A 22,949-nucleotide genomic window follows, 5' to 3' on the forward strand; every position below is an offset into this window, starting at 1 on the left:
TACAAATAGAAAAGTGAAAGAGTCTATTTTCAAAGAGCTTATATTCTAAGGGGAACATATGCTGAAGGAAGCCACCAAACCATGTTGGCATTTATTTTTTTGTCTGTTTTTGTTTTTATTTTTTCAAGGCAATGGGGTTAAATGACTTACCCAAGGTCACAAAGATAGGTAATTTTTAAATGTCTGAGGTCAAATTTGAACCCAGGTCCTCCTGACTTCAGGGCCGGTGTTCTCTTTTTTAGACAACAAATTGATGTTGTCTAATTGCAACTGGTACCTCTTTATAGTAAGGCAATTCTTTTACTATTATCTAATTAATCCTCTATCCCATTTTCAACACAAGCTATTCCAATCTTTTCTTTTCCCCTCAGAGCTATTACACTATCACTTGCAATTCACTTTCAGCAGAATACTTCACCTCACACTTTATCTAGGAAATGGAGGCCATTAGCTCAGAATTCCCTCTTCTCCTTTACTCAAAATACCATGACATCAACTCCTACTTTTTCTTTTACTCCAATTTGATGAGGTGGTAGCTCTTTTCTTCACCATTGCCTATCCTCATTTGATTCCATCCTCTCAATGACCTAAAGCAGCTCACAATCATCCCATTTCTCTCATATCTTCAATATTTCCCCTTTCTTTTCCCACAATCTAAAAATGTGTCCTTTGACAACTGAATTCTTAGAAAATGTTCCCAGATTTATTGTGTCTGTTTTCTTTCCTCTCACTTACTTCTTAACTTCTTTCAACTTGGCTTCTTATTTCTGGTAGAAGAAATAGTTATCAGAGTCCCCTGCCATGTGTGCATGTGGAGGAAGGAAAAGAAGAGATTTCTTTTCTTTAAAAGTTATTGAAATTGGGGCATCTAGGTAGCACAGTGGATAGAGCACCGGCCCTGGAGTCAGGAGGACCTGGGTTCAAATCTGGCCTCAGACACTTAATAATTACCTAGCTGTGTGGCCTTGGGCAAGCCACTTAACCTCATCTGCCTTGCAAAAACTTAAAAAAAAAGTTATTGAAATTATCTGCAAAACTTAATTGACTGACATAAGGGAATAAAAGCAGAGATTTGCCTGAAACACCCCCAAATTCTCCTCAAAAACATTAAAATAGTGCCTAAAATTGAATCCTGAAGCAGCACAACCAACAAAAGGATGAGATGAAACAATTTTCTAGCCCAAGGCAATTTATTTTATTTTTAATTTTTTAGTTTTTGCAAGGCAATGGGGTTAAGTGGCTTGCCCAAGGCCACACAGCTAGGTAATTATTAAGTATCTGAGGCCAGATTTGAACTCAGGTCCTCCTGACTCCAGGGCCGGTGCTCTATCCACTGCGCCACTGAGTTGCCCCTATTTTATTTTTTTTTAAAGAAAGATTTTATTTATTTTGAGTTTTACAATTTTTCCCCTAATCTTGCTTCCCTCTTCCCACCCCTCACAGAAGGCAGTCTGTTAGTCTTTATGTTGTTTCCAATGGTATACATTGATCTAAGTTGAATGTATAAGAGAGAAATCATATCCTTAAGGAAGAAAAATAAAGTATAATAGATAGCAAAATTACATAATAAGATAACAGTTTTTTCCCCTAAATTGAAGGTGATAGTCTCTGATCTTTATTCAAACTTTACAATTCTTTCTCTGGGTATAGATAATATTCTCCATTGAAGACAGCCCAAAATTGTCCCTGATTGTTACACTGATGGAATGAGCAAGTCCATCAAGGTTGATTATCACCCCCATGTTGCAGTTAGGGTGTGCAATGTTTTTCTAGTTCTGCTCATCATCAGTTCATGAAAATCCCTCCAGGCTTCCCTGAATCCCCATCTCTCCTGGTTTCTAATGAAATAATAGTGTTCCATGGCATACATATACCACTGTTTGTTAAGCCATTCCCCAATTGAAGGACATTCAACTTAATTTCCAATTCTTTGCCACCACAAACAGGACTGCTTTAAATACCTATTTTCATCATCTCTTCATGATATAAACCCAGTAGTTGTATTGCTGGATCAAATGGTATGCACATTTTTGTTGCCCTTTGGGTGCAATCCCAAACTGCACTCCAGAAAGTTTAGATGAGTTCACAGCTCCACCAACAATGCATTAGTGTCCCAGATTTCCCACATCCCTTCCAATATTGATCTGGTCAAATTGACCAGTCTGAGAAGTATGAGGTGGTACCTTAGAGATGCCAAGACAATTTAGAAGGTTGGTCTGTCTCACTGGGGTAAGAGTGGAGCATAGTTCAATGAAGGCCACATCTAAGCAAGCCAGTCAATCTTGGGAGGGACTGAGTCAGTTGCTATGGCTTCAAGAGCTCTCAGTCCACAATCCATAAAGGAGTCAGAAGGAGATTACATCACTGTTTCTTTGCCCAGTCGAGTTTCCAAGTCACTGTCCCAAAGTGAGGAGGAGCTCTATTAGAAGCAGGGACTCTGGACATATTTCTGGGGTGGAAAAGAATGCTTGTGGTCGCATATAGACTAGAGCATAGGTCAGGAAAGTAGTGACCACACCTTTCCTTGGATTATACCTACTTAGAAGAACCAAAAACTTATAAACCCCTAGAACTAGATCTGAAAACAGCAGCACAGAAAACCCAACATTTAGGACAATGCCCACACCACCCAAGGAGCAGAATTCAACTTTAACATGAAGCCAAAAGTCAAGAAATAGACTGAAAAAGGAGAAAATAACAACAATAACAAAGTAAACTATTCATAGTAAGTTACTTTAGTATCAGAAACGAGAGTGATGAAACAAAATCATGAAAAAACTCAACAACTTGGTAAAGGAAGTAAAAAAATAATGAACAAATTAATACTCTAGAAATTGGAAGAGATCAAATGGTAAAAGAGGCACAAAAATATACTGAAGAAAAGCAGAAGTGGTCAATGGAAAAGGAATCAAAAAAAATCTTTCTGAAGAAAATAATTCCTTAAAAACTAGAATTGGACAAGTGGAAGCTACTAACTCCATAAGACATCAAGAAACAATTTAAAAAAATCAAAAGAATGAAAAACAAAAGTAGAATATGTAAAATATTTCATTGGAAAACCAACTGTCCTGGAAAACAGATCAAGAAGAGATAATTTAAGAATTATTGATCTAGGGGCAGCTAGATGGCACAGTGGATAGGGCACTGGTCCTGGAGTTAGGAGAACTCAAGTTCAAATCCGACCTCGGATACTAGCTTTGTAACCTTGGGCAAGTCACTTAACCCCATTGCCTAGCAAAAAAAAGAAAAAAATGAAGGACAGACAACAACAAAAAGAACACCAGCAACAGCCAATTAAAGACAGAAAGAAAAGATATCAAAGAAGTATTTAAAGAATTATTGGACTACCTAAAAACCATAAGTAAAAAAAAAATGTAAGGGGGCAGCTAGGTTGGCTCAGTGGATGGAGTACCAGCCCCAGAGTCAGGAGAACCTGAGTTCAAATCTGACCTCAGACACTTAATAATTATCTAGCTATGTGACCTTGGGCACGTCATATAACCCTATTGCCTTAAATAAATTAAAAAAAAATAATCTAGTTATTATATTGTGAGAAATTAGCAAGGAATTCTGCCTTTATATCCTAGATCCAGCAGGTAAAATAGAAATTGAAAGAATTCACTGATCACCCCCTGAAAGAAATCCCAAAAATGAAAACTCCCAAGAACATTAACAGAAAAACTACAGAGCTCCTGGGGCAAGGAGAAAATATTGCAAGCAGTCAGAAAGAAACAATTCAAATATTATGGAGCCACAACCTAGGATTACACAAGATTTAGAAGCTTCTATATAAAAAGAGCAGAGGACTTGGAATATGACATTCTGGAGGGCAAAGAATTACAACCAAGAATCACCTACCCAGCAAAACTGAGCATAACCCTTCAAGGGGAAAAATATTTAATAACAGAGAGGATTTTCAAGTTTCTCTGATGTCAAGACCAGAGCTGAATAGAAAATTGACTTTCACATCCAAGACTCAAGAGAAGAATAAAAAAAAGAAAAAGAAATCCTAAGAGAATCAACAAAGTTAAAATGTTTACATTCCAATCAGATAGAAAGAATATACCTAAACATAAGATGGGAATATAAGTTGAATATGATGGGATAAAATTAAATTAAATTAAGGGGTGAGAAAGAGAGATGCACTGTGAGAAGAGGGAAAGGAGATGAAGAATGCAATAAATACTCTCACATAAAAGAGGCATGAATGAACTATTATAGTAAAAGGCAAGATTTGGGGTATGGTGGGCAATGCTTGAACCTTACTATCATTGGAATTAGCTCAAAGAGGGAATAAGACAGTCATTTGGGTATAGAAATCTCTTCTCCTGTAGGAAGTAGGGGAGGAAGAAAATAAGAAGGGGCAGAAACTAATAAAGAAGAGGGCAGACTGGGAGAGATGGTGGTCAGAGCAAAACTTATAAGAGGATTAAGGTAAAAGGAGAGAGAAATGGATAAATTGGCATGACCTAGAAGGAGGAAAGTACACAGCAATAATAATTGAGAATATGAATGAGTTGAACTCTTTCAAAACAGAACTGGATAGCAGACTAGATTATATGATTTGGACATAAAGCAGATACCATAGGCAAATTGGGGAAGCATGGAATAGTTTACATGACAATCTGTGGACAAGGAAAGAATTTATGACTAAATAAGAGATAGAGAGCATCATATAAGCAAAACCAATGCAGTCAGTAGAAGGAAAGCAGAAACCTAGTGAGAAATTTTTAAAACAAATTTCTCTGATAAAGGCCTCATTTCTCAGTATAGAGAGAACTGAGTCAAATTTATAAGGATATTATCAAAGGCAATTTTCAGGTGAAGAAAACAAATTAAGGCAAAATTTGGATGCCATCATTATTTTTTTGTTAGTTTCTTGACCAGGTTCTGGATAATACTCTTATGCTTTTCCAGTCACCAGTGGAGTGAAGCAAGGTTGTGAGCTAGCTTCCATGCCTTTTTAGCATATTGTTTTCTATGATGCTGTCAGACGCACACTCTGAAGTTGAGATACATCAAAATATGGATCAATTCTCTGTTGGTTGTGCTAATGATTAACACAAAGAAAACAAATTTTCTTAGACAGATTCTGCAGATCACCTAGCAAGACAAGGGTCTGGACACTAAGGTTCCTTCTTGCGCTGAACTGCTAAGCATTCAAACTCAACTGCAGAGTACAACACTTATGGGCTGGCCATATTGTTCAAATGCTAAAAGTATAATTGCCTAAAAAGACTATTTTACAGAGAATTTATACAGGGAAGTTCTTCCATGGAAATCATAAGAAGTGATACAAGGATACATTCATGGTCTTTGAAGAACTCTAAAATCGATTGTGAGATACAGGACATGCTGGAAGAGGAGCTTGTTCATCATGATATGGTTTCATCAAAGAAGGAACTGTTGTCTATAAACAAAACAGAATTACAATAGCTCAAAAGAAACATGAAATGTGCAAATTTGGACATCTTCACACCAAATGTTCTTAATGGACTTTTTGTGCCTGATCTATAGTAGAGCCTTCTGTACTCAAATTAGTTTAATCAGTCAAACATACTACATCTTCATTCCAATATAGTGATGTCATTTTGGTCCTCTTCAAAAATGAACAACAGTCAACTCACAAAGCTTCTTAGAGAAGATGACCATCAAGAAGAAGAGCTCAACCCCTGCTCTGGTTTACCATAGACATTTGCATAGTACATGACCCATGGTCAAGTTGAAATACTGACTCAGGAATCTTTTTTTTAAATGTCTCATATTTTGATGTTTTAACAATCAACCTCCCAGGAGAGCATATTAGTAGTTACAGTTTCCATGCTTAAATCTTTATCTGTGGAGCTCATATAGACATTAGGCACACTCTTCCCAAATCCTCTTATTGGAAGTTTGGATGCCCAGAAAAAGGATACTTTTCATCCTCAAGGTTCTAAAGTTAGCTCTGATAGGTGGTTTTATGGAAAGTTTCTCTAATCTTATAGTTCACAAGCCTCATCCAATGCATTTTCCCAATATTGTCTCCAGTTATAATCTCCTCAAATTGACCAGTTATCTCTTCAATATCATCTTAAAACCAGTTGCTATCTCTTCAATATCAATTAACCAATAGCTTCAATTAATTTTTTTTTCTGAAGACACAATGCAACTTTATTAAGGATTTAACCATCAAATGTACAATCTACACAGGCATCCGCTATCATCTGACAAAGCTGGGTCTATTTGTAAGGTGTTGAAGGTGGGACCCATTCCTGAATCTTCTTCTGAGTAGTGGAATAGGGAACATACTGCTCGGGGGTACCACTCAGGTTGAATTTGTGGTTCTTCCAGATGAACTTAGGAGGAGTGGGTGGGACAGTTGTTGGAGGGTCCTCGGTCATGCAGTGGAGCCACCGGTGCCATTCAGGGAGTACCATGCTTCCATCTATATCCCAGAATGCATTTTTGCCATTCATTTCAGTAATATAGATAACCCAATGATGATGACCAAAAAACTGTTTCTTGTCTTCATAATATTTGTTTCCATATTTGTCTTCCCCTACTAATGTGCCAACACTCATGTCATTTACCCTGAAGAGCTGGCGCAGGTAGCTGAAGATGCCTCCGTGGCCACTCACCTGGCCCAGGCCCCGGCTCAGCACCCGCAGGTATTCCATCCGGCCCCAGCCGCGGCCACCCCGCATCGGAAGCCGAGGCTGCCCCCCAATTAATTTTTACAAAAGGATATTTATTGAGAAGATATAACAATATTTGAAGCACAAAAACCTCTGGAACCAAAGTATTCTCTTATCTGCTATCATGAGAGAGAAGGAAGAGAAAGGAGCAACAGAGAGGGGAGGAAAGGGGAGAGAGAGAGAGAGAGAGAGAGAGAGAGAGAGAGAGACAGAGAGAGACAGAGAGAGACAGAGACAGAGAGAGACAGAGAGAGACAGAGAGAGTCAGAGAGAGACAGAGAGACAGAGACTGAGACAGAGGGAGGAGACAGAGAAAGAAGAGGGAAAAAGAGGGAAAAAAGAGAGGTTTCATCTATTCATGTATATATTTTGTTATGTATACCTAGTTCTATCTTAGCAGTAAATTAAATCTTGAAGTTGAAAGGAAACAGTTCCTGCTCGGAAGCAGGAAGAATTCTCTATTGCATCACCCATATCTAGATGAAGGCTCACCAAGATTTATTACTCTGTCTCACTCCTCCCCCTACTCCATCCAATTAGTGGTCAGTCCTATCATTTCTACCTTTGTAACATCTCTAGTATGAGCCCCCCTTTTCTTCTTGACACCTTGGTGCAGGCCTTCATCACCCTCATGCCTATACTTTTACACTAGGTTTTTGGTTGATTCCCTTGCCCTGTCTATCCTCACTCTATTGTACTCTCCACTCAGCTATTAAATTAAAACTCCTAAAACTCAGATTTGACAATATTACTTCCCTAATCAACAAACTCTAAAGTCCCCCAATAACCTCCAGAATCAATTATTAAATCCTTTTTGACTTTCATCCTCATAATTCAAACCCTTTTTACCTTTTCAGTCTTCTTACCATTACACCTTTCTATGTATTCAGTGATAGAGTGAAACTGGACTCCTAGTTATTCATCACATAAAATAATTCATCTCCTGGTTCTGTTCATTTTCACTTGATGACCTCCTTGCCTGGAATTCTCTCCTTCTTCATAATGAGTATATAAATATTGTCTCATTGTCTTCCCACATTAAATTTGAACTCCTTGAGAACAGGGACTGATTTTTTTCCCCTTTCTTTGTAACCCAAGGGTTTAGTCTAATGGTTAAGACCTAATAGGAAGAAATGCATTGCATGCTCCAAAGACTGTACCCCACCTCACTGACCAAACCCCTTTTATATAAGTTTTACATTTTTCTTTTGGGTGGAAAAAAGACTTGATGTACCTTAAATATCCTTAAATAGCATATAACTTTTATGTTCCCCTTTTTTAATGATTATTTATTTTTAATATACTTTTCTTTTAAAATTTTGAGTTCCAAATATTCTTGATCTCTTCCACCTTCACTTCCATCCACTGAGATGGCAAGCAATATGACATCAATTGTGAAATCATGAACACATATTTCTATATTAACCATTTTTTCAATAAAAAGCAAGAAAAATAAAGAAAGTGAGAAAATAAAACTGGATTGGAGGAAGCACTAGAAATGAGGAGAGGTTTGTAGCAGACAGACCGATAGATCATATATAGTCTCTGTAGAGTATTACTTGGAAAAATCTGAATATTCCTCTAGCTATTTAACTTGGTTTTTTAAAACACTTTGTAATTGAATCTTTGCAAATACTTCATGACCTTTTTTATTTTAATCCTTAAATATTTCATTTAATTACATGGATTTTATAGATTTAAAACAGGTTTGCCCTTTCTATTATTGCTTCATGGGTTATGTTATTATAGGCTGTTGTCTTCCTTTCTTGTTAAAATTTATTATTTACTTTTTTTTTTTGCAAGGCAATGGGGTTAAGTGGCTTGCCCAAGGCCACACAGCTAGGTTATTAAGTGTCTGAGGTCAAATTTGAACTCAGGTACTCTTGACTCCAGGGCTGGTGCTCTATCCACTGCAACACCTAGTTGCCCCTATTTATTTACTTTTAATTTAAAAAAAGTTTTAATTCTAAATTCTCTCTCTCCCTCCCACAGACCTCTCACACAGAGAAGGAAAGCAATATGATATGACTTAGACATGTGAAGTCATGCAAAAATATATTTCCATCAAAGTGTTGCTTTCTCTTTTATTCTTGTCTCCTCAAAAGTCTATTTTGTTTCTAACCACTGCCTCCCTTAATCCACCCTCCCTTTTATTATCTCCCCCTTCTTACTCCCTTCTTTCTATTTTTCTATTGGACAAATTACAATTTCCAATTCTCTTTTACTACAAAAAGAGCTGTTATAAATATGTTTGCACATATAGATCATTTTCCTTTTCCTTTACTCTCTTTGAGATACAAACCTAGTACTGATATTGCTGGGTCAAAGGATATACACAGTTTTATAGCCATCTGGGCACAGTTGTAATTTTTTCTTCAGAATGATTGGACTAGCTTGATACTGCATCAGCAGTTCATTTGTGTACATATTTTTCCCTCATCCGCTCCAGCATTTGTCACTTCTGATAGATGTGACATGGTATCTCAGAGTAATTTTAATTAGCATTTTTCTAATCAATAATGATTTAGAGCATTTTTATAAGATTATAGATAGCTTTGAAAAATATCTATATATTTTTGAGTCTTTTATCATTTGGTGGATTGGTTCTTATTTTTATAAACTTAACTCAATTCTATACTCGATATATATTTGAGAAATGAGTCCTTTATCAGAGAAACTGGCTGTAAATTTTTTTGATTTTACTTGTCTATGGAACCTTTTAGCAAAATGTAATTTCTGATTATTTTTTTAATTGGGTCTATTTTTGCTTTTGCTTTTTCTGAGATCATGATTGTTACTCTTGGCCTTTTTTCCTTTAGTTGAAGTATATTAGATTCTGCTCCAATCCTTTATTTTAACTCCATGAATGTCTTTGTTTCAAGCCTGTCTAATATAAACACCATGTTGGGTTCTGGTTTCTAATTTATTTTGCTCTCTGATTCCATTTTATGGGTGAAGTCATCCCAATCACTTTAACAACAGTAATTACTGTGTATTTCCCTTCATCCCTTTTTCTTCCCCCCCAGCTCTTTTTCCAGGGCCTCCACAAAAATCTATTTTGTTTCTAACTACTACCTCCCTTAATCTGTCCTCTCTTTTATTATCTCCCTCCTTTTTCTTATTACCTTCTCCTCCTGTTTTTATTTGAAGCATTCACTAAGGGTAAGTTTCTAATCTTAATTTTTCTTCCCTGCTTGAACCAATTCTGCTGAGAGTAAGGTTCAAACATTCTCTGCCACCTCTCCCCATTTTCTTCTCCTTTGTAAAATGTTTGGGGCCAGCTCCTGGGAGTGATTTACACATATCCTTGGTGACCTTTTCCATCAGAGATATGTATGTAGTCTTTTTTTTTTTTTTTTAGGTTTTTGCAAGGCAAATGGGGTTATGTGGCTTGCCCAAGGCCACACAGCTAGGTAATTATTAAGTGTCTGAGACCGGATTTGAACCCAGGTACTCCTGACTCCAGGGCAGGTGCTTTATCCACTGCGCCACCTAGTTGCCCCTGATATGTATGTAGTCTTGCTCATTAAATGGATTTGTTGGCTTTCCAGTGAAGCCTGACCTGGGACAATCTGTGGCTCTGGAGGTGGTTGTAAAAGGTTTTTCTGATAAGTATGCAGATTTCTTAAGAATAAATACTGTAAATTTACCCAGGAAATTGTAAAACTGGGTGTCCTTTAACTGGTCATTCCTGAGCTAAGTTTTTGTTATAAAATGTCTATTTCTGAAAATAAATCAGACTTTGTATCACGACCTTGCGTGTATGTTTTTACTCGACCTGACTCTTGTTCAATGTTTGGACACACATCAGAGCTATCACGAGTGATAGTAAAACTTTTCTTTATATGCCTTTTATATGTGACAAAATTTCCCCCATTCTACCTTTCTTGTATGCCTTCCCCCAGTACATTTCTCTTTCTCATTCCTTCATTTTTTTCTGAGATTATTCCAATATAATCAACTAACATTTACAACCTCTGTCTATGTAAATTTCTTCTAATTGCTATAATAATGTTAAAGTTCTTATATGTTAAAGTTCTCATATAGGAAAGTAAACAGTTTAACTCATATAGGAAAGTAAACAGTTTAACTTTATTGAGTTCCTTATAATTACTCTTTGATGTTTACCTTTTTAATGATTCTCTTGAATCTTAGGTAGAAAGGCAACTTTTCTACCCAGCTCTGGCTGGGATGCTAGAATTCCATCATCAGGAATGCTAGAAAATATATTCATTTTCCCCCTGAAAGACTATGCTCAGTTATGCTGGGTAGATAATTCTTGATTATTCTAGCTTCTTTGCCCTCTAGAATGTCATATTCCAAGTCCACTGTTCTTTTATATGAAAGATGCTAAATCTTGTGACTGCTTGAAATATTTTCTTCTTTCCCTGGGAGATCTGGAATTTTATTTTATTTTATTTTTAAGGTTTTTGCAAGGCAAATGGGGTTAAGCGGCTTGCCCAAGGCCACACAGCTAGGTAATTATTCAGTGTCTGAGACCGGATTTGAACCCAGCTACTCCTGACTCCAAGGGCCAGTGCTTTATCCACTACGCCACCTAGCGGTCCCTGGTCTCTGATCTTTACCTGGGAATGGTCCCTGATCCACTGCAGTTACAAACCTAGTGTTCCTCTTTGCTTTGAAACTGTGACCCAGGCTTCTTCTCCATTGTGACTGACCTCCAGCATTTCTTTCTGCCTTGGAACTGTCAACCAGAACTTTTTGTTCTCTGGGCTAAGAGTTTCCAAAGCTACTGTTGTTATAGTGGTTGTTGCAACCACTATGTATCTGGGTCCCAGACAGGCTTCTACCCCAGTGTCACAGACTTCTCCTGCCAAATGCTTAAGTTTTCTAAGACTGGAAGAACATCTCATTCTGTCCTTCTGTTGACTCTATTGCTCCAAAATTTTATTTGAGGCATTATTTTAAAGTAATTTGGAGGGAAATGTTAGGAAATTTTAGCTGAGTTATTGCACCTAATCTGTCACCTTGGCTCCAACCCTGTTCTCTCTCTCTTTCTCTTAAGGTTTTTGCAGGGCAAATAGGGTTAAGTGACTTGCCCAAGGCCACACAGGTAGGTAATTATTAAGTGTCTGAGGCAGGATTTGAATTCAGGTACTCCTGACTCCGGGTTGGTGCTCTATCCACTGTGCCACCTAGCTACCCCCTCTTCTTTTTTTTTTAGTTTTTTTTTTGCAAGGCAATGGGGTTAAGTGGCTTGCCCAAGGCCACACAGCTAGGTAATTATTAAGTGCCTGAGGTCGGATTTGAACTCACATACTCCTGACTCCAGGGTCGGTGCTCTATCCACTCAACCACATAGCCAACCCCCCTCTTCTTTTTTGAAGAGCCAACCCAAACCTTTAAGTTTTTCTCCCCCGAGGTACAAAGTCAGGATAAAAAGAGCTAGAAAGTTTAAGACAGAATCTTTCTTTAGAAGTCAGGTTCAATCAGGACTGGACTTAATTGGTACATATAATTCTAGGACTAGGAAGGGCAGCTAGGTGTGCAGTGAATAGAGGGCTGGTCTTGGAGACAGGAGGGCCAGAGTTTGAATCCAGCCTCAGACACTTGACACTTACTAGCTGTGTGACCTTAGGCAAGTCACTTAACCCTGATTGCCTCCCATCCAGGGCTATTTCCAGTCATCCTGCTTCATGTCTGGCCATTGGACCCAGTTGGCCCTTGGGAAAAAAGTAAGGCTGGTTACCTAGCACAGCAGTCCACCCACTGAAATCCAATTCACATGCTTGTCATTGCATCTCCTCCCTGATGTTGTGGTCTTTTTTGAAAATGAAGGGCAAACTTTTTTTAAAAAATTATTATGAGAGATAGGAACCCCTTGGTAGATAAGAACAATCACCCTGGGCTAGTGCCAGAGTGTCATTTCATGCATATTTTTTGTATAAATTTATGCAGCCCCAGGTTGCTAAGACCTAGAATTACCAAGAACTTGGAGGTCCTTTCTAAAATCACTGAGATTATGGAGAATTTGAAGTTCTTTCAGTGATAAAAGCATCCTAGAACTAGACTATTCCTAGACAGTCAGGAAAGCTCAGTTTATTTAGGGGTTTTAGTAGCCTTAAAGAAGATCTATCTGCTTAAGTTTTGGGCAACAGAGAGGCAATAATAAGCAGATAAGCATAGAGACCAGAGTTAGAGTTGAGACCATGTTGAATCTGCAATTATAGCAATTGGTGAAAGTGGAAATAGTCTTCACTTTTTTTCCCAGGCAATAATAAGCAGATAAGCATAGAGACCAGAGTTAGAGTTGAGATCATGTTGAATCTGCAATTATAGCAATTGGTGAAAGTGGAAATAGTCTTCACTTTTTTTTCCCAGAGCATAGTGCTGGAAAATTTAGTGACTCCTTATCTTCACAACTGGAATTACTATAGAGAAGAGGAAAAAAAGAGGTGACCTTAGTTGTGAACCTCATCACAGACGTATATACTTGTATATTTTATCTTCTTGTAATATCCTGTTACAATAATTAGTTTAGTTTTAGGGAGTTTACTTTAGATGAAAAGTACATAGGCAGAAGCTAGGTATTCTGCCAATTTATATCTATATCTATCATTGCAATTTTTTGTGGTTGAAGCAAAATTTACTGTAACATTTGGGTAAGAAGTAGCAGATTATATTGTATCTACATAGACAGGAATTGGGATGGGAAGTTGGGAAAAAAGATCATCCTTACCTAGAACTGCTCTCAGTCTGGATCCTTCTGTCTGTGATACCTGTAGAACACAGAGATTCTATTCAACTCTCTCTTCTCTGCCATAGCTCAGTCTTCTCTTTGCTCCATTGTTTCATTCTCTTGAATCTAGACAAAATGTCTTCCCCAATTTTAAGATAGTTTCTCCCTTTTATAATCAGTGCTAAGAGTAAGACTCATTTTTCACACAATGGCCTTGTTCACACAATCCTGGTTGACTCAATCTAGTCAAAACAAAGTCAAATGGGATGGATTTGACTTACATTCATTTTTGTGTTGCTTGATACTACTAAATTATGTAGTCATTAGCAATGATTTTGTCTAAGTCCATAAGTTGATCCAAGATTGAGAAGCCCACAGTACAAAATATTTCCTTGATTTTAGTCCAGTGTGAGGACCAATTAGAGCATCATTTCTGATAGTATTCCGGAGTACATCAACCATACTTGCCTTTGAACCTTGAGATTTTAACGACAGAGAATTAGGAAGGATAATGAGGTTTGTCCCTCAGTATATCCCAAATGCAGTGCATTATTACAACAATAACCCCACAAGAACTCTATTTCTGTATGTAACAGTCTTCTGCCTGAGGAGGGGTTCCTTGAAGTCAGGTATTTTCTTTTTCTTTTCTTTGTAGGGTCTAGCACATCTCATTCTTCCTTTCATCCTTCATTCCCATTCTATCATTTTAATAATAGAACGACAATTTCATCAATGCATAAAATAATCCTCCACGCAAGTCAAATGTGAGTGGGCAAAGGAGGAAGGGTCTACAGAACTTCAAACCAAAAGAGGCTCCAGTAAATGGAAGACCTCCGGCCCCGCCTCCCTCGAACTCCGGCCGGATCGCTCTTCCTAAAAGGAAGTCACTTCATTGGCTGCGCGGGTTGCCGCCTATGGCTTTATTCATTGGTCGAAATTCAATAAGAGACTCAGTTCCGCCCCTGAAGTCTCTAAATGGTCGAGAGCCGGGAGTAACAGGCACTGTGATTGGCGCATCTCAACCATCACTCCCGGCCTGATCTCGCGACGCGGGCCGACCTGGCTTGAGAGCTGCCTCCGCACCAGCCGCGGGTGGAGAAGATGGCGGTCGCAGTGAGAACTTTGCAGGAGCAGCTGGAAAAAGCCAAGGAGAGCTTGAAAAATGTGGACGAGAATATCCGGAAGCTCACCGGCCGGGATCCCAATGACGTGAGGTGAGGCGCCCCTGAGGGGGCTTTGGGCGCCTTGAGGACGCGGGGCCCTGGCCCAGTGGGGGCTGGGGAGGCGGCGAACCTGGGCCGCGTCGGGGGGAGGGTAGGAGCAGCCGGACCTTTTCCGGGGGGCGACTTCAGGGCCTCCTTCCCCGGGGCAGGGGCCGCGCTGGGGGCCCGTCGCGGCTCTGCGTTGGTCTCGTGGGTCTTCGGGGAGGGGGAACGCGGGTCTTGTTGCAACTGCAGCGGGCAAGGCCCGCGGAAAGGCCGGGCCCCGGGGCCCGTGTTTCTGCACCCGGCTCGGCTCTGCCGCGGCGGGCTGCGGCTCGGCGAGCGCGTCACAAAGGCCGCCGCTTTGCTCCCTCCCGGTCCGAGGGTCGGAGGGCGGCCCGCGGTGGAGGCTCCCCACCACGTTTTGCCTCCCCGTTCCTCCCTGCGGCTTGTAGGCAGCGGAGACGTTACTCCCTGGCCGCACAGTACATGTGTGAAGGAGACGAGGATGCTTCAGCTCCACCCTTGTCCTGTATACATCGTGAGGGGGGCGTAGTAGAGGAACTATGTGAATTGTAAACCAGACACAGGCCGGGGGTTTGAGGTTGTGTTCAACCCATGCCTCCGGATGATATTTGTAAGAAAACGCTTAATGGACTAAACTTAATGCTAAAATTTACCAACATCACTTTGAATTTATTCTTTTTAAATTTATTTTTATTAAAGATATTATTAGGGTTTTACAATTTTCCCCCAATCTTGCTTCCCTCCCCCCACCCCACCCCCACAGAAAGCACTGTCAGTCTTTACTTTTGTTTCCATGTTGTACCTTGATCCAAATTGGTTGTGATGAGAGAGAAATCATACCCTTAAAGAAGAGAAGTCTAAGAGGTAACAAGATCAAACAATAAGATGCTGGGTTTTTTTCTAAATTAAGGGGAATAGTCCTTGCACTTTGTTCAAACTCCACAGCCCCCTATCTGGATACAGCTGGCACTCTCCTTTGCAGACAGCCCAAAATCGTTCCTGATTGTTGCACTGATGGAATGAGCAAGTCTTTCAAGGTTGAACATCACTCCCATGTTGCTGTTAGGGTGTACAGTGGAGTTTATTCTTTTAAAATTTGTTTACTTTTACAATTGATTTAGTGGTTCTTTATCATTTATGTACATTATGAGCTGTTTCACAATATACCAATTTCTAAATTTCTTTATAGACCCATCCAAGCTCGTTTGCTGGCCCTCTCAGGCCCTGGTGGAGGTAGGGGTCGTGGTAGTTTATTGCTTAGGTAAGTACCATCTTGAACTGAAGAAAACAGCCACTAAAGATTTAAACTCATACTGGATTCTGTTGTAAAAGAAAGAAACAATTTTTTTTTATTTTATACTTTGAGAGACCTCATGACTTAATGGATAGAGAGAAGCCTCAGCCCTAGGAAGATTTTGATTCAAGTCCTGTAACTGACACATGTCAGCCATGTCACCCTGTGCAAATTACTTAAATAATTCTATAGGAGAATAATTTGTAGACTTAAGTGCCAATTTGCATTTGATAGAGGGAATGTCATTTTCTGGGACATCCCTTTACTTGTAAATCCACTGGTAATAACCCTATTCTTTATATTTTAATTCTTCATTAATTCTCATATGTGATACCATAACTAATGAAGGTAGCTTTAGCAATTATTAGACCTTTTTCTTTACAATACCAGTTTAATATAGATCTTTACATTTTAGAGATTTGTGGGTTTTTCTAACCTTTTTTATGAAGGCTGACATTGAAATTTTCAGATATTTTGGTAGTTTGAATTTTGAAACTGTCTTGAGATTAGTAAGATTTAGTTTTTAAAATTTTGTTATATAATAAATTAGGTTTGATGAGAAATGGAAATAACCAAGAGGAAATGCAGTATCTTTAAGATTTGTGTGTTCTCCCCTCCCCCCTTCTTTTGTTGGGGAAGGTGGGGAGCTGGTATTTAGAAATTAAATATTTTATTTTTTAACTTAAACTGTTTTTAATTGTAGTTTTTGACTATTTTTATTTTGTTTGGTTTTAGTATGACCATTCTGAGGACATTTTAAAATAATGATTTCAACTAATTGTTTATAATTTCATTGTAAAAATTGGGTTATATATTTTGGACAAAGTCTTGGTATTTTTCCATTTTAGGCGTGGATTCTCAGATAGTGGAGGAGGACCCCCAGCCAAACAGAGAGACCTTGAAGGGGCAGTCAGTAGGTATGTATGGTAGCAATAGCTGTAGATTCAGTAGAATCCAAGTGAACCTAGACAGACAACCTCTGGCAAGTGTTTCTTGGAAATTCTTGAATTCCTACTTGCTGAAAAAAAAAAGTATATGCTTCTGTCCCCTACCCATTTTTTTGCTTACTTGGTTGAAAAGCTTCTAGTGTGTTAAACCTAATTTCCAGTACCTTTTTTTTCAATATCAATTCTCAGTATGGGTTTGAGTTTGTTAGCTTAAGAGTTTCTATCACTTCCTAAAATTTTCTGATTGTTGAGCCTAAGTGAACAAAAGTAATTTGTAGATAGTAATAATTGTTCATGACTTTATTGAGTTTTTTCAGTTCACTTATATAATACCTGGAATACTACTTTCCATTGCTTTTTGTTTTGAGCTAAATCTTTTTTTAATGTTATTACTGAAACATAAGTAGCTCTTAAATAGCATTAATTCATTTTAGGTGTTGTCGGACAAAGAGGTTATAAGAAAGGTAAAGTGTTGAAATGTTAAGCTTATTTCTCATTTCTAATTCATTTGTTAACTTTTCAGGGTTTTTTTTTTTTTTTTGATTTGTTTGTTTTTCTATAACATTGTGTAAATCCAGACAAATTGAATAGAGCATAGGCAAAAGTTTTATTTTCTTTTAGAGACTTAAAAAAACTATTTAGTTTAATGCTTTAAAAGTTTCTTTTAAAAGCTGACATTGTTAGCACCAAAAACTTTTATCTTTTCACTGTTCAAAGTTAAATGTTTTGAGTTGTCACAGAGGTGAAATAGAAAGGCTTTTGGAGCTTCATAATTTGGCAGATTGCTATTGAGAAATGACAAGTTATTATGGTATTCTTAATACTATAGCTGAAGATTTTGTAAATGTCTGCTTTTGATGTTCACTTTACTCAGTTTCAGTAATGATTATCCTAAATTGTTTTTTCAATGTCAGGCTGGGAGGGGAGCGTCGGACAAGAAGAGAATCACGCCAAGAAAGCGACGCAGAGGATGATGATGTTAAAAAGGTATTGTAATGGAAAGAATTTGTATAATGAGTATATAAGTGAACTTATCATTATGGTAACTTGTGATAAGTTTTTTGTTTTCTCTCATAGCCAGCGTTGCAGTCTTCAGTTGTAGCTACCTCCAAAGAGCGCACACGTCGAGACCTTATTCAGGATCAAAATATGGATGAAAAGGGGAAACAAAGGTATTAAATTACTTGATACATTGAATCAAATAGTCATAATCCTGTCGGAAAAAAAACTTGACATTTTCTCTTTGGGGAATACAAACATTCTTTCTAATTAATAAATGTGACCCTATTTAAACTAAGTTTTTATTGTTTCTGGCCTTTAGGAATCGACGTATATTTGGCTTGTTAATGGGTACCCTTCAGAAATTTAAACAGGAATCCACTGTAGCCTCAGAAAGGGTATGTATACAGTTCTTGTTTTAAATTTTGTCTTGTGTGAGTTGTTAATATAATAATTTATTTCTTGAAAAATAAACATTAAACATGACTAAAGTGTTGATTGAACTGATCTGTGAGATTATTGTCATTTGGGGGGGGGTGATTTGGGGGTATAATAGTAAGAATCTTAAGAGAAACATTTGTTTTGGTTTGGCAAGGATGTAGGGTTAAGTGACCTGTCCAAGGTCACATAGCTAAGTGTTAAGTGTCTGAGGCTGGATTTGAACTCGGGTTTTCTTACTTGTGCTCTGCATCACCTAACTGCCCCAAAATTAAATTTTAAGAAAATTATTTCTTAACTTTAAAATGGGTTTATTTAAACCACAGAATGGTTCCTTTAGAAATGCTTTGCTAAAGACTGCTCGTAGAGGATAGTAACTAAACATTTTGGACAGACCTATGATTTCATTGGAATTGAGAACTTAAAGTAAAGGGGCAGCTAGGTGGCTCAGTGGTTAGAGTGCTAGCCCTGGAGTCAGGAGCCCCTGAATTTAAATCTGGCCTCAGACACCTAGTTGTGTGACCTTGGGCAAGTTGGACACTGAGTCCAGCTTCTACTCAACTCTTGAGATCGGACCTATGTCTCCCATGCCTCACTGCTTCAGTTTCTATAGTGATTTAGGATTTGTATAATACATATATTCTCCCATTTAATCCTCACAACCACCCTTGAAGTGAATATTGCTGTTATCCCCATAAGTGAGAAAAGTTGGGAGATATAATTGAATTAATGTTCTTAGGTCCTTAAGGAATTCTTACTCTAAATCTAGACTGAATTTTTAGGAGTCATTTATAGAAGTATATGAATTAGTGCTTAAAATTTTGGCCTTTTAGTCTCATAGGTTAGTGACTGCTTTTCATTGTGCCTGGTCCTCAGTCACAAAGATAGCAAAGGAAGACACTGATCTGCTCTGGGTAATTTTTGTGGAAGCAGAACTAGATTGAAGCTGTAAAGAGGAGCATTAAGACTTTTTTTTTTGTAATTTAAGGCAGTGGGATTAAGTGACTTGCCCAGGGTCACACAGCTAGGCAATTATCAAATGTCTGAGATCAGATTTGAACTCAGGTCCTGACTCCAGGGCCAGTGTGCTATCCACTATACCACCTAGCTGCCCCAAGAATTTCGTAACAAAAGAAACTCCAGAAATGAAGTGGAGCCTACTCACTGAAGGTCTTCTAGAAAAGGTCGAACACCTTTGGGAGGTGTTGCAGAGAAGATTCTACCTCAGATATGTGTTGGACTAAATGAACTCTGGGTTCTCTTCTTTCTAACTTTGAAATTCTGTAGTTTTTATCAGTCTAGTAAGATTGAATTACAAATGCAGGTATCCTATATTAATGGATTACAAAGCCAAGTGCTTTGTGATAACCAGAGAATGTCTTTGAGGTTCAAAAGTTTCTACTAAATATTTAATCATAATTTATATGGAAATGTTCCCAATTCCAAGTGTGTCCTGATTGAGAAACTTAAAATTGTATTAGTGGCCTCAGGTATGTTTTGCAAATTTACTTGCATAGTTTGAATGTTAAGTTTCAGCTAATTAAAGGTAACTTCTGTCTTAGTTGATTGAAACAGAAACTTCTTCATAGTTCTTTGTATCATTGTAAAATATGAATATTAAAAATCCTTCATTTTTAGCAAAAGAGGCGTCAAGAAATTGAACAAAAACTTGAAGTGCAAGCCGAAGAAGAAAGGAAACAGGTTGAAAATGAAAGAAGAGAACTTTTTGAAGAAAGACGTGCAAAACAGACAGAACTGCGACTTTTAGAACAAAAGGTTGAACTTGCTCAGTTGGTGAGTATAGTCACAGAAATAATGCTGCTTTCAGAATTCTTATGTGTTTTCAGAAATACAGATGTTTATCCTCCCTTTCTTTAGCAAGAAGAATGGAATGAGCATAATTCCAAGATAATTAAATATATAAGGACTAAGACAAAGCCCCATTTGTTCTACATTCCTGGAAGAATGTGCCCTGCTACACAAAAGCTGATAGAAGAGTCACAGAGAAAAATGAACGGTAGGTATTCAAGGAGAATGCAATTGAAAATTTTTCATTGGGGAAGCTATATTCATATATTTTGTTTCTTTTAATAAGTGAGTTTGGGGATGGAAGGACATTTATTTGATGTAGAATTTTACCCCCAAATTTGATGTTTTATGGACTATGTGCATATATTTTTTCATAAAGCATTTTTGCAAGATTACTTTTTTTTGCTTGATAATCTTTATCACCAATAGTCAGTTCCTATGACTGCTAACAAAGGAAGAGAGCAGACAGATTGCATGGAGGGAATACTTATGGAAATGTAGACATTGCCAAGGTGGTGATTGACTTGTGTGTCTCCTTGGGAACAGAACAATTAGAACATAATATGTGATGTCACAGAACTAATTCAGTTAAACAGAAACAATGACCTAGTGAGCATATCTAGTATAAAATTGAATAGGAAAAAGATTTTTCCTTTTCATTTAGATTATATGGTATTAATTTTGCTTATATTATTAATTTCATTGCAATTTTAGTAGGTTTTTCTGAATGTCCCATCTGTTTTCATTTTTTGCCATACAGCCTGGTTTTTGCCATCTGTTTATTGACTCTTTTCACCCCCAAAAGTGTCTAAAAGATATATACCTTTATTGTGTGTGTGTGTGTGTGTGTGTGTGTGTGTGTGTGTGTATGTATGTTTTTTTCCCTTCTCAATTTGCTTTTTCATTGGTTTAATGAGCTCCCTGCATAAAGAGTACCTGCTACCAGTGCTGCTTAGCCTTAGAGAGTTATTTGGGGCATTTATAGTGAATTAACCAGGGTTATACAACTAAGGGATGTCAGATACATGATGTGAACCCTGATCTTTCAGGGTTAGTTCTATATTGCCTTTGCTATGTTCTTCCCCCCCCCCCCCCCATTTAAAAAAAAATGAAGGAAATTTATTATTCAAAATGAAGTAAGTTTTTAGTTTAAATTATGTTTTTTCATGTGTTAAATTTATACTTTAATACCTTCTTTGTTCTTCAGCTATGTTTGAAGGTAGACGCAATGAGTTTGCAGAACAAATAAATAAAATGGAGGCTAGGCCTAGAAGACAATCAATGAAGGAAAAAGAACCTCAGGTGGTGCATAATGAAGAACAGAAGGCGGAACAAGAAGAGGGTAAGGTGGCTCAGCGTGAGGAAGAGATGGAGGAGACAGGTAATCAGCACAATGATGTAGAAATAGAGGATGCAGGAGAGGAAGAGGAAAAAGAAGTAGGTGCAGTTCATAGTGATGCAGAGAAAGAACAGGAGGAGGAGCATAAAAAGGAAATGGAGGTTAAAATGGAGGAGGAGAATGAGGTGAGGGAAAAAGAGAAGCTACAGGATAGTCAGCCTGAAGAAGTTATGGATATTAAAGAGGAGGGAGAATGTGTCAAAAATGTAGATACAGAACCAGAGGAAATGGAAACTAATCAAGTTGAAAGTGTAGGACCTTCAGAAAATGAGAATAGCAAAGAAATAGGACCAGAGTTGGAAAGTGAGGCTCAGTCAAACAAGGAGTATAAGCCTATTTCTCCTGTGAAGGAGAATACTAATGTTCCAGAAATTGAAAATGAATCTGAAGAGAAACAAGAGAGAGAACCTGAGTCCCAGTCAGAGTTTGTGGTTCAACCCCAGCCCCAATCCCAACCCCAGTCCCAGTCTCACCCCCTTCCCTCACTCCAGCTCCTGCCCCAGTCCTTGCCTCAGTCTGAGACTTTGCCCTTAACACTTATAGAACCACCACCTCAAGTCATGCAGGAACCAAGGCATCTAACTGAGAGGAAAGAGTTTGCTATAGAACCTGTCAGACTTCCTGAGGTACAAATAGAGCCAGTCTTGACAATGCCTTCAGAGAGGAAAAGCAAAACCAAAACAAGGAGCAGAAGTAGGGGTCGAGCCAGAAACAAAACTAGCAAGAGTAGAAGTCATAGCAGTAGCAGTAGCACCTCAAGTAGTAGTTCAACCAGTAGTAGTAGTGGCAGCAGCTCCAGCAGTGGCAGCAGTAGCAGTCGGAGTAGTTCCAGTAGCAGCACTAGCACTAGTGGAAGCAGCAGCAGAGACAGTAGTAGTAGCAGCACTAGTAGCAGTGAGAGTAGGAGTCGAAGCCGAGGTCGGGGACATAACAGGGATAGAAAGCGCAGGAGGAGTGTGGATCGGAAGCGGAGGGATACGTCAGGACTAGAAAGAAGTCACAATCACAAGTCTTCAAAAGGTAGTAGCAGAGATACAAAAGGATCAAAGGATAAGAGTTCACGGTCTGACAGAAAAAGGTCTATATCAGAAAGTAGTCGGTCAGGCAAAAGATCTTCAAGAAGTGAAAGAGACCGTAAATCAGACAGGAAAGACAAAAGGCGTTAATGGAAGAAACCAGGCTTCCTTAGCCTGTTTGCAGCAGAAGATTTCTTGATGTGTAAAAGGATACCTTTCCTTTTAAGGAGAATGCTGCCTTAAGAATTGCATGTTGTAAAATTCTTTTTGGGAAAAAAATGCAGACTTTGTTTACCAGACATTCTTGTACTTTTTACATAATTTTGTAAAAATTATTTATCAAAATTATGTGAGGTTCCAAAAAACATGTAAAAAAAATAAAAAAGATTAACAATCCTTGTCATCTTTTTTAAATATCCCATGCTCTACATTATTTTATTAGGT

General features: G+C 38.2%; 1 protein-coding gene, 1 long non-coding RNA gene and 1 pseudogene across 2 annotated transcripts; 1 reads left to right on the forward strand and 2 right to left on the reverse strand.

The window, feature by feature from the left end:
• Positions 1-4,767: 4,767 nt before the first annotated feature.
• Positions 4,768-6,656, reverse strand: LOC141506558 (NADH dehydrogenase [ubiquinone] 1 alpha subcomplex subunit 12 pseudogene; annotated as a pseudogene).
• Positions 6,657-12,830: 6,174 nt separating this feature from the next.
• LOC141506560 (uncharacterized) lies at positions 12,831-14,856 on the reverse strand. The gene is made up of 3 exons (XR_012473917.1): positions 13,656-14,856; positions 13,375-13,414; positions 12,831-13,066 (listed from the first exon to the last, which is right to left on the reverse strand). It is a non-coding gene; the product is annotated as an uncharacterized LOC141506560 (long non-coding RNA).
• PNN (pinin, desmosome associated protein) lies at positions 14,411-22,901 on the forward strand. Its single transcript, XM_074213426.1, has 9 exons — positions 14,411-14,588; positions 15,793-15,864; positions 16,746-16,814; positions 17,759-17,831; positions 17,922-18,016; positions 18,166-18,241; positions 19,920-20,075; positions 20,160-20,298; positions 21,298-22,901. Exons 1-9 carry the CDS (start codon positions 14,476-14,478, stop codon positions 22,653-22,655), a joined length of 2,151 nt encoding a protein of 716 aa, XP_074069527.1. The 5' UTR covers positions 14,411-14,475; the 3' UTR covers positions 22,656-22,901.
• The last annotated feature ends 48 nt before the right edge of the window (positions 22,902-22,949 follow it).

The sequence above is a fragment of the Macrotis lagotis genome, chromosome 1 (assembly GCF_037893015.1).
Source record: "Macrotis lagotis isolate mMagLag1 chromosome 1, bilby.v1.9.chrom.fasta, whole genome shotgun sequence".
NCBI lineage: Eukaryota > Metazoa > Chordata > Mammalia > Peramelemorphia > Peramelidae > Macrotis > Macrotis lagotis.

Excerpts from the sequence above, each read along its gene's own strand:
- PNN (XM_074213426.1), top strand. The coding sequence starts at position 14,476 with ATGGCGGTCGCAGTGAGAACTTTGCAGGAGCAGCTGGAAAAAGCCAAG. Across the intron at positions 18,242-19,919 it reads CCACTGTAGCCTCAGAAAGG|CAAAAGAGGCGTCAAGAAAT; the intron begins GTATGTATACAG and ends CTTCATTTTTAG. Across the intron at positions 20,076-20,159 it reads AGGTTGAACTTGCTCAGTTG|CAAGAAGAATGGAATGAGCA; the intron begins GTGAGTATAGTC and ends CCCTTTCTTTAG.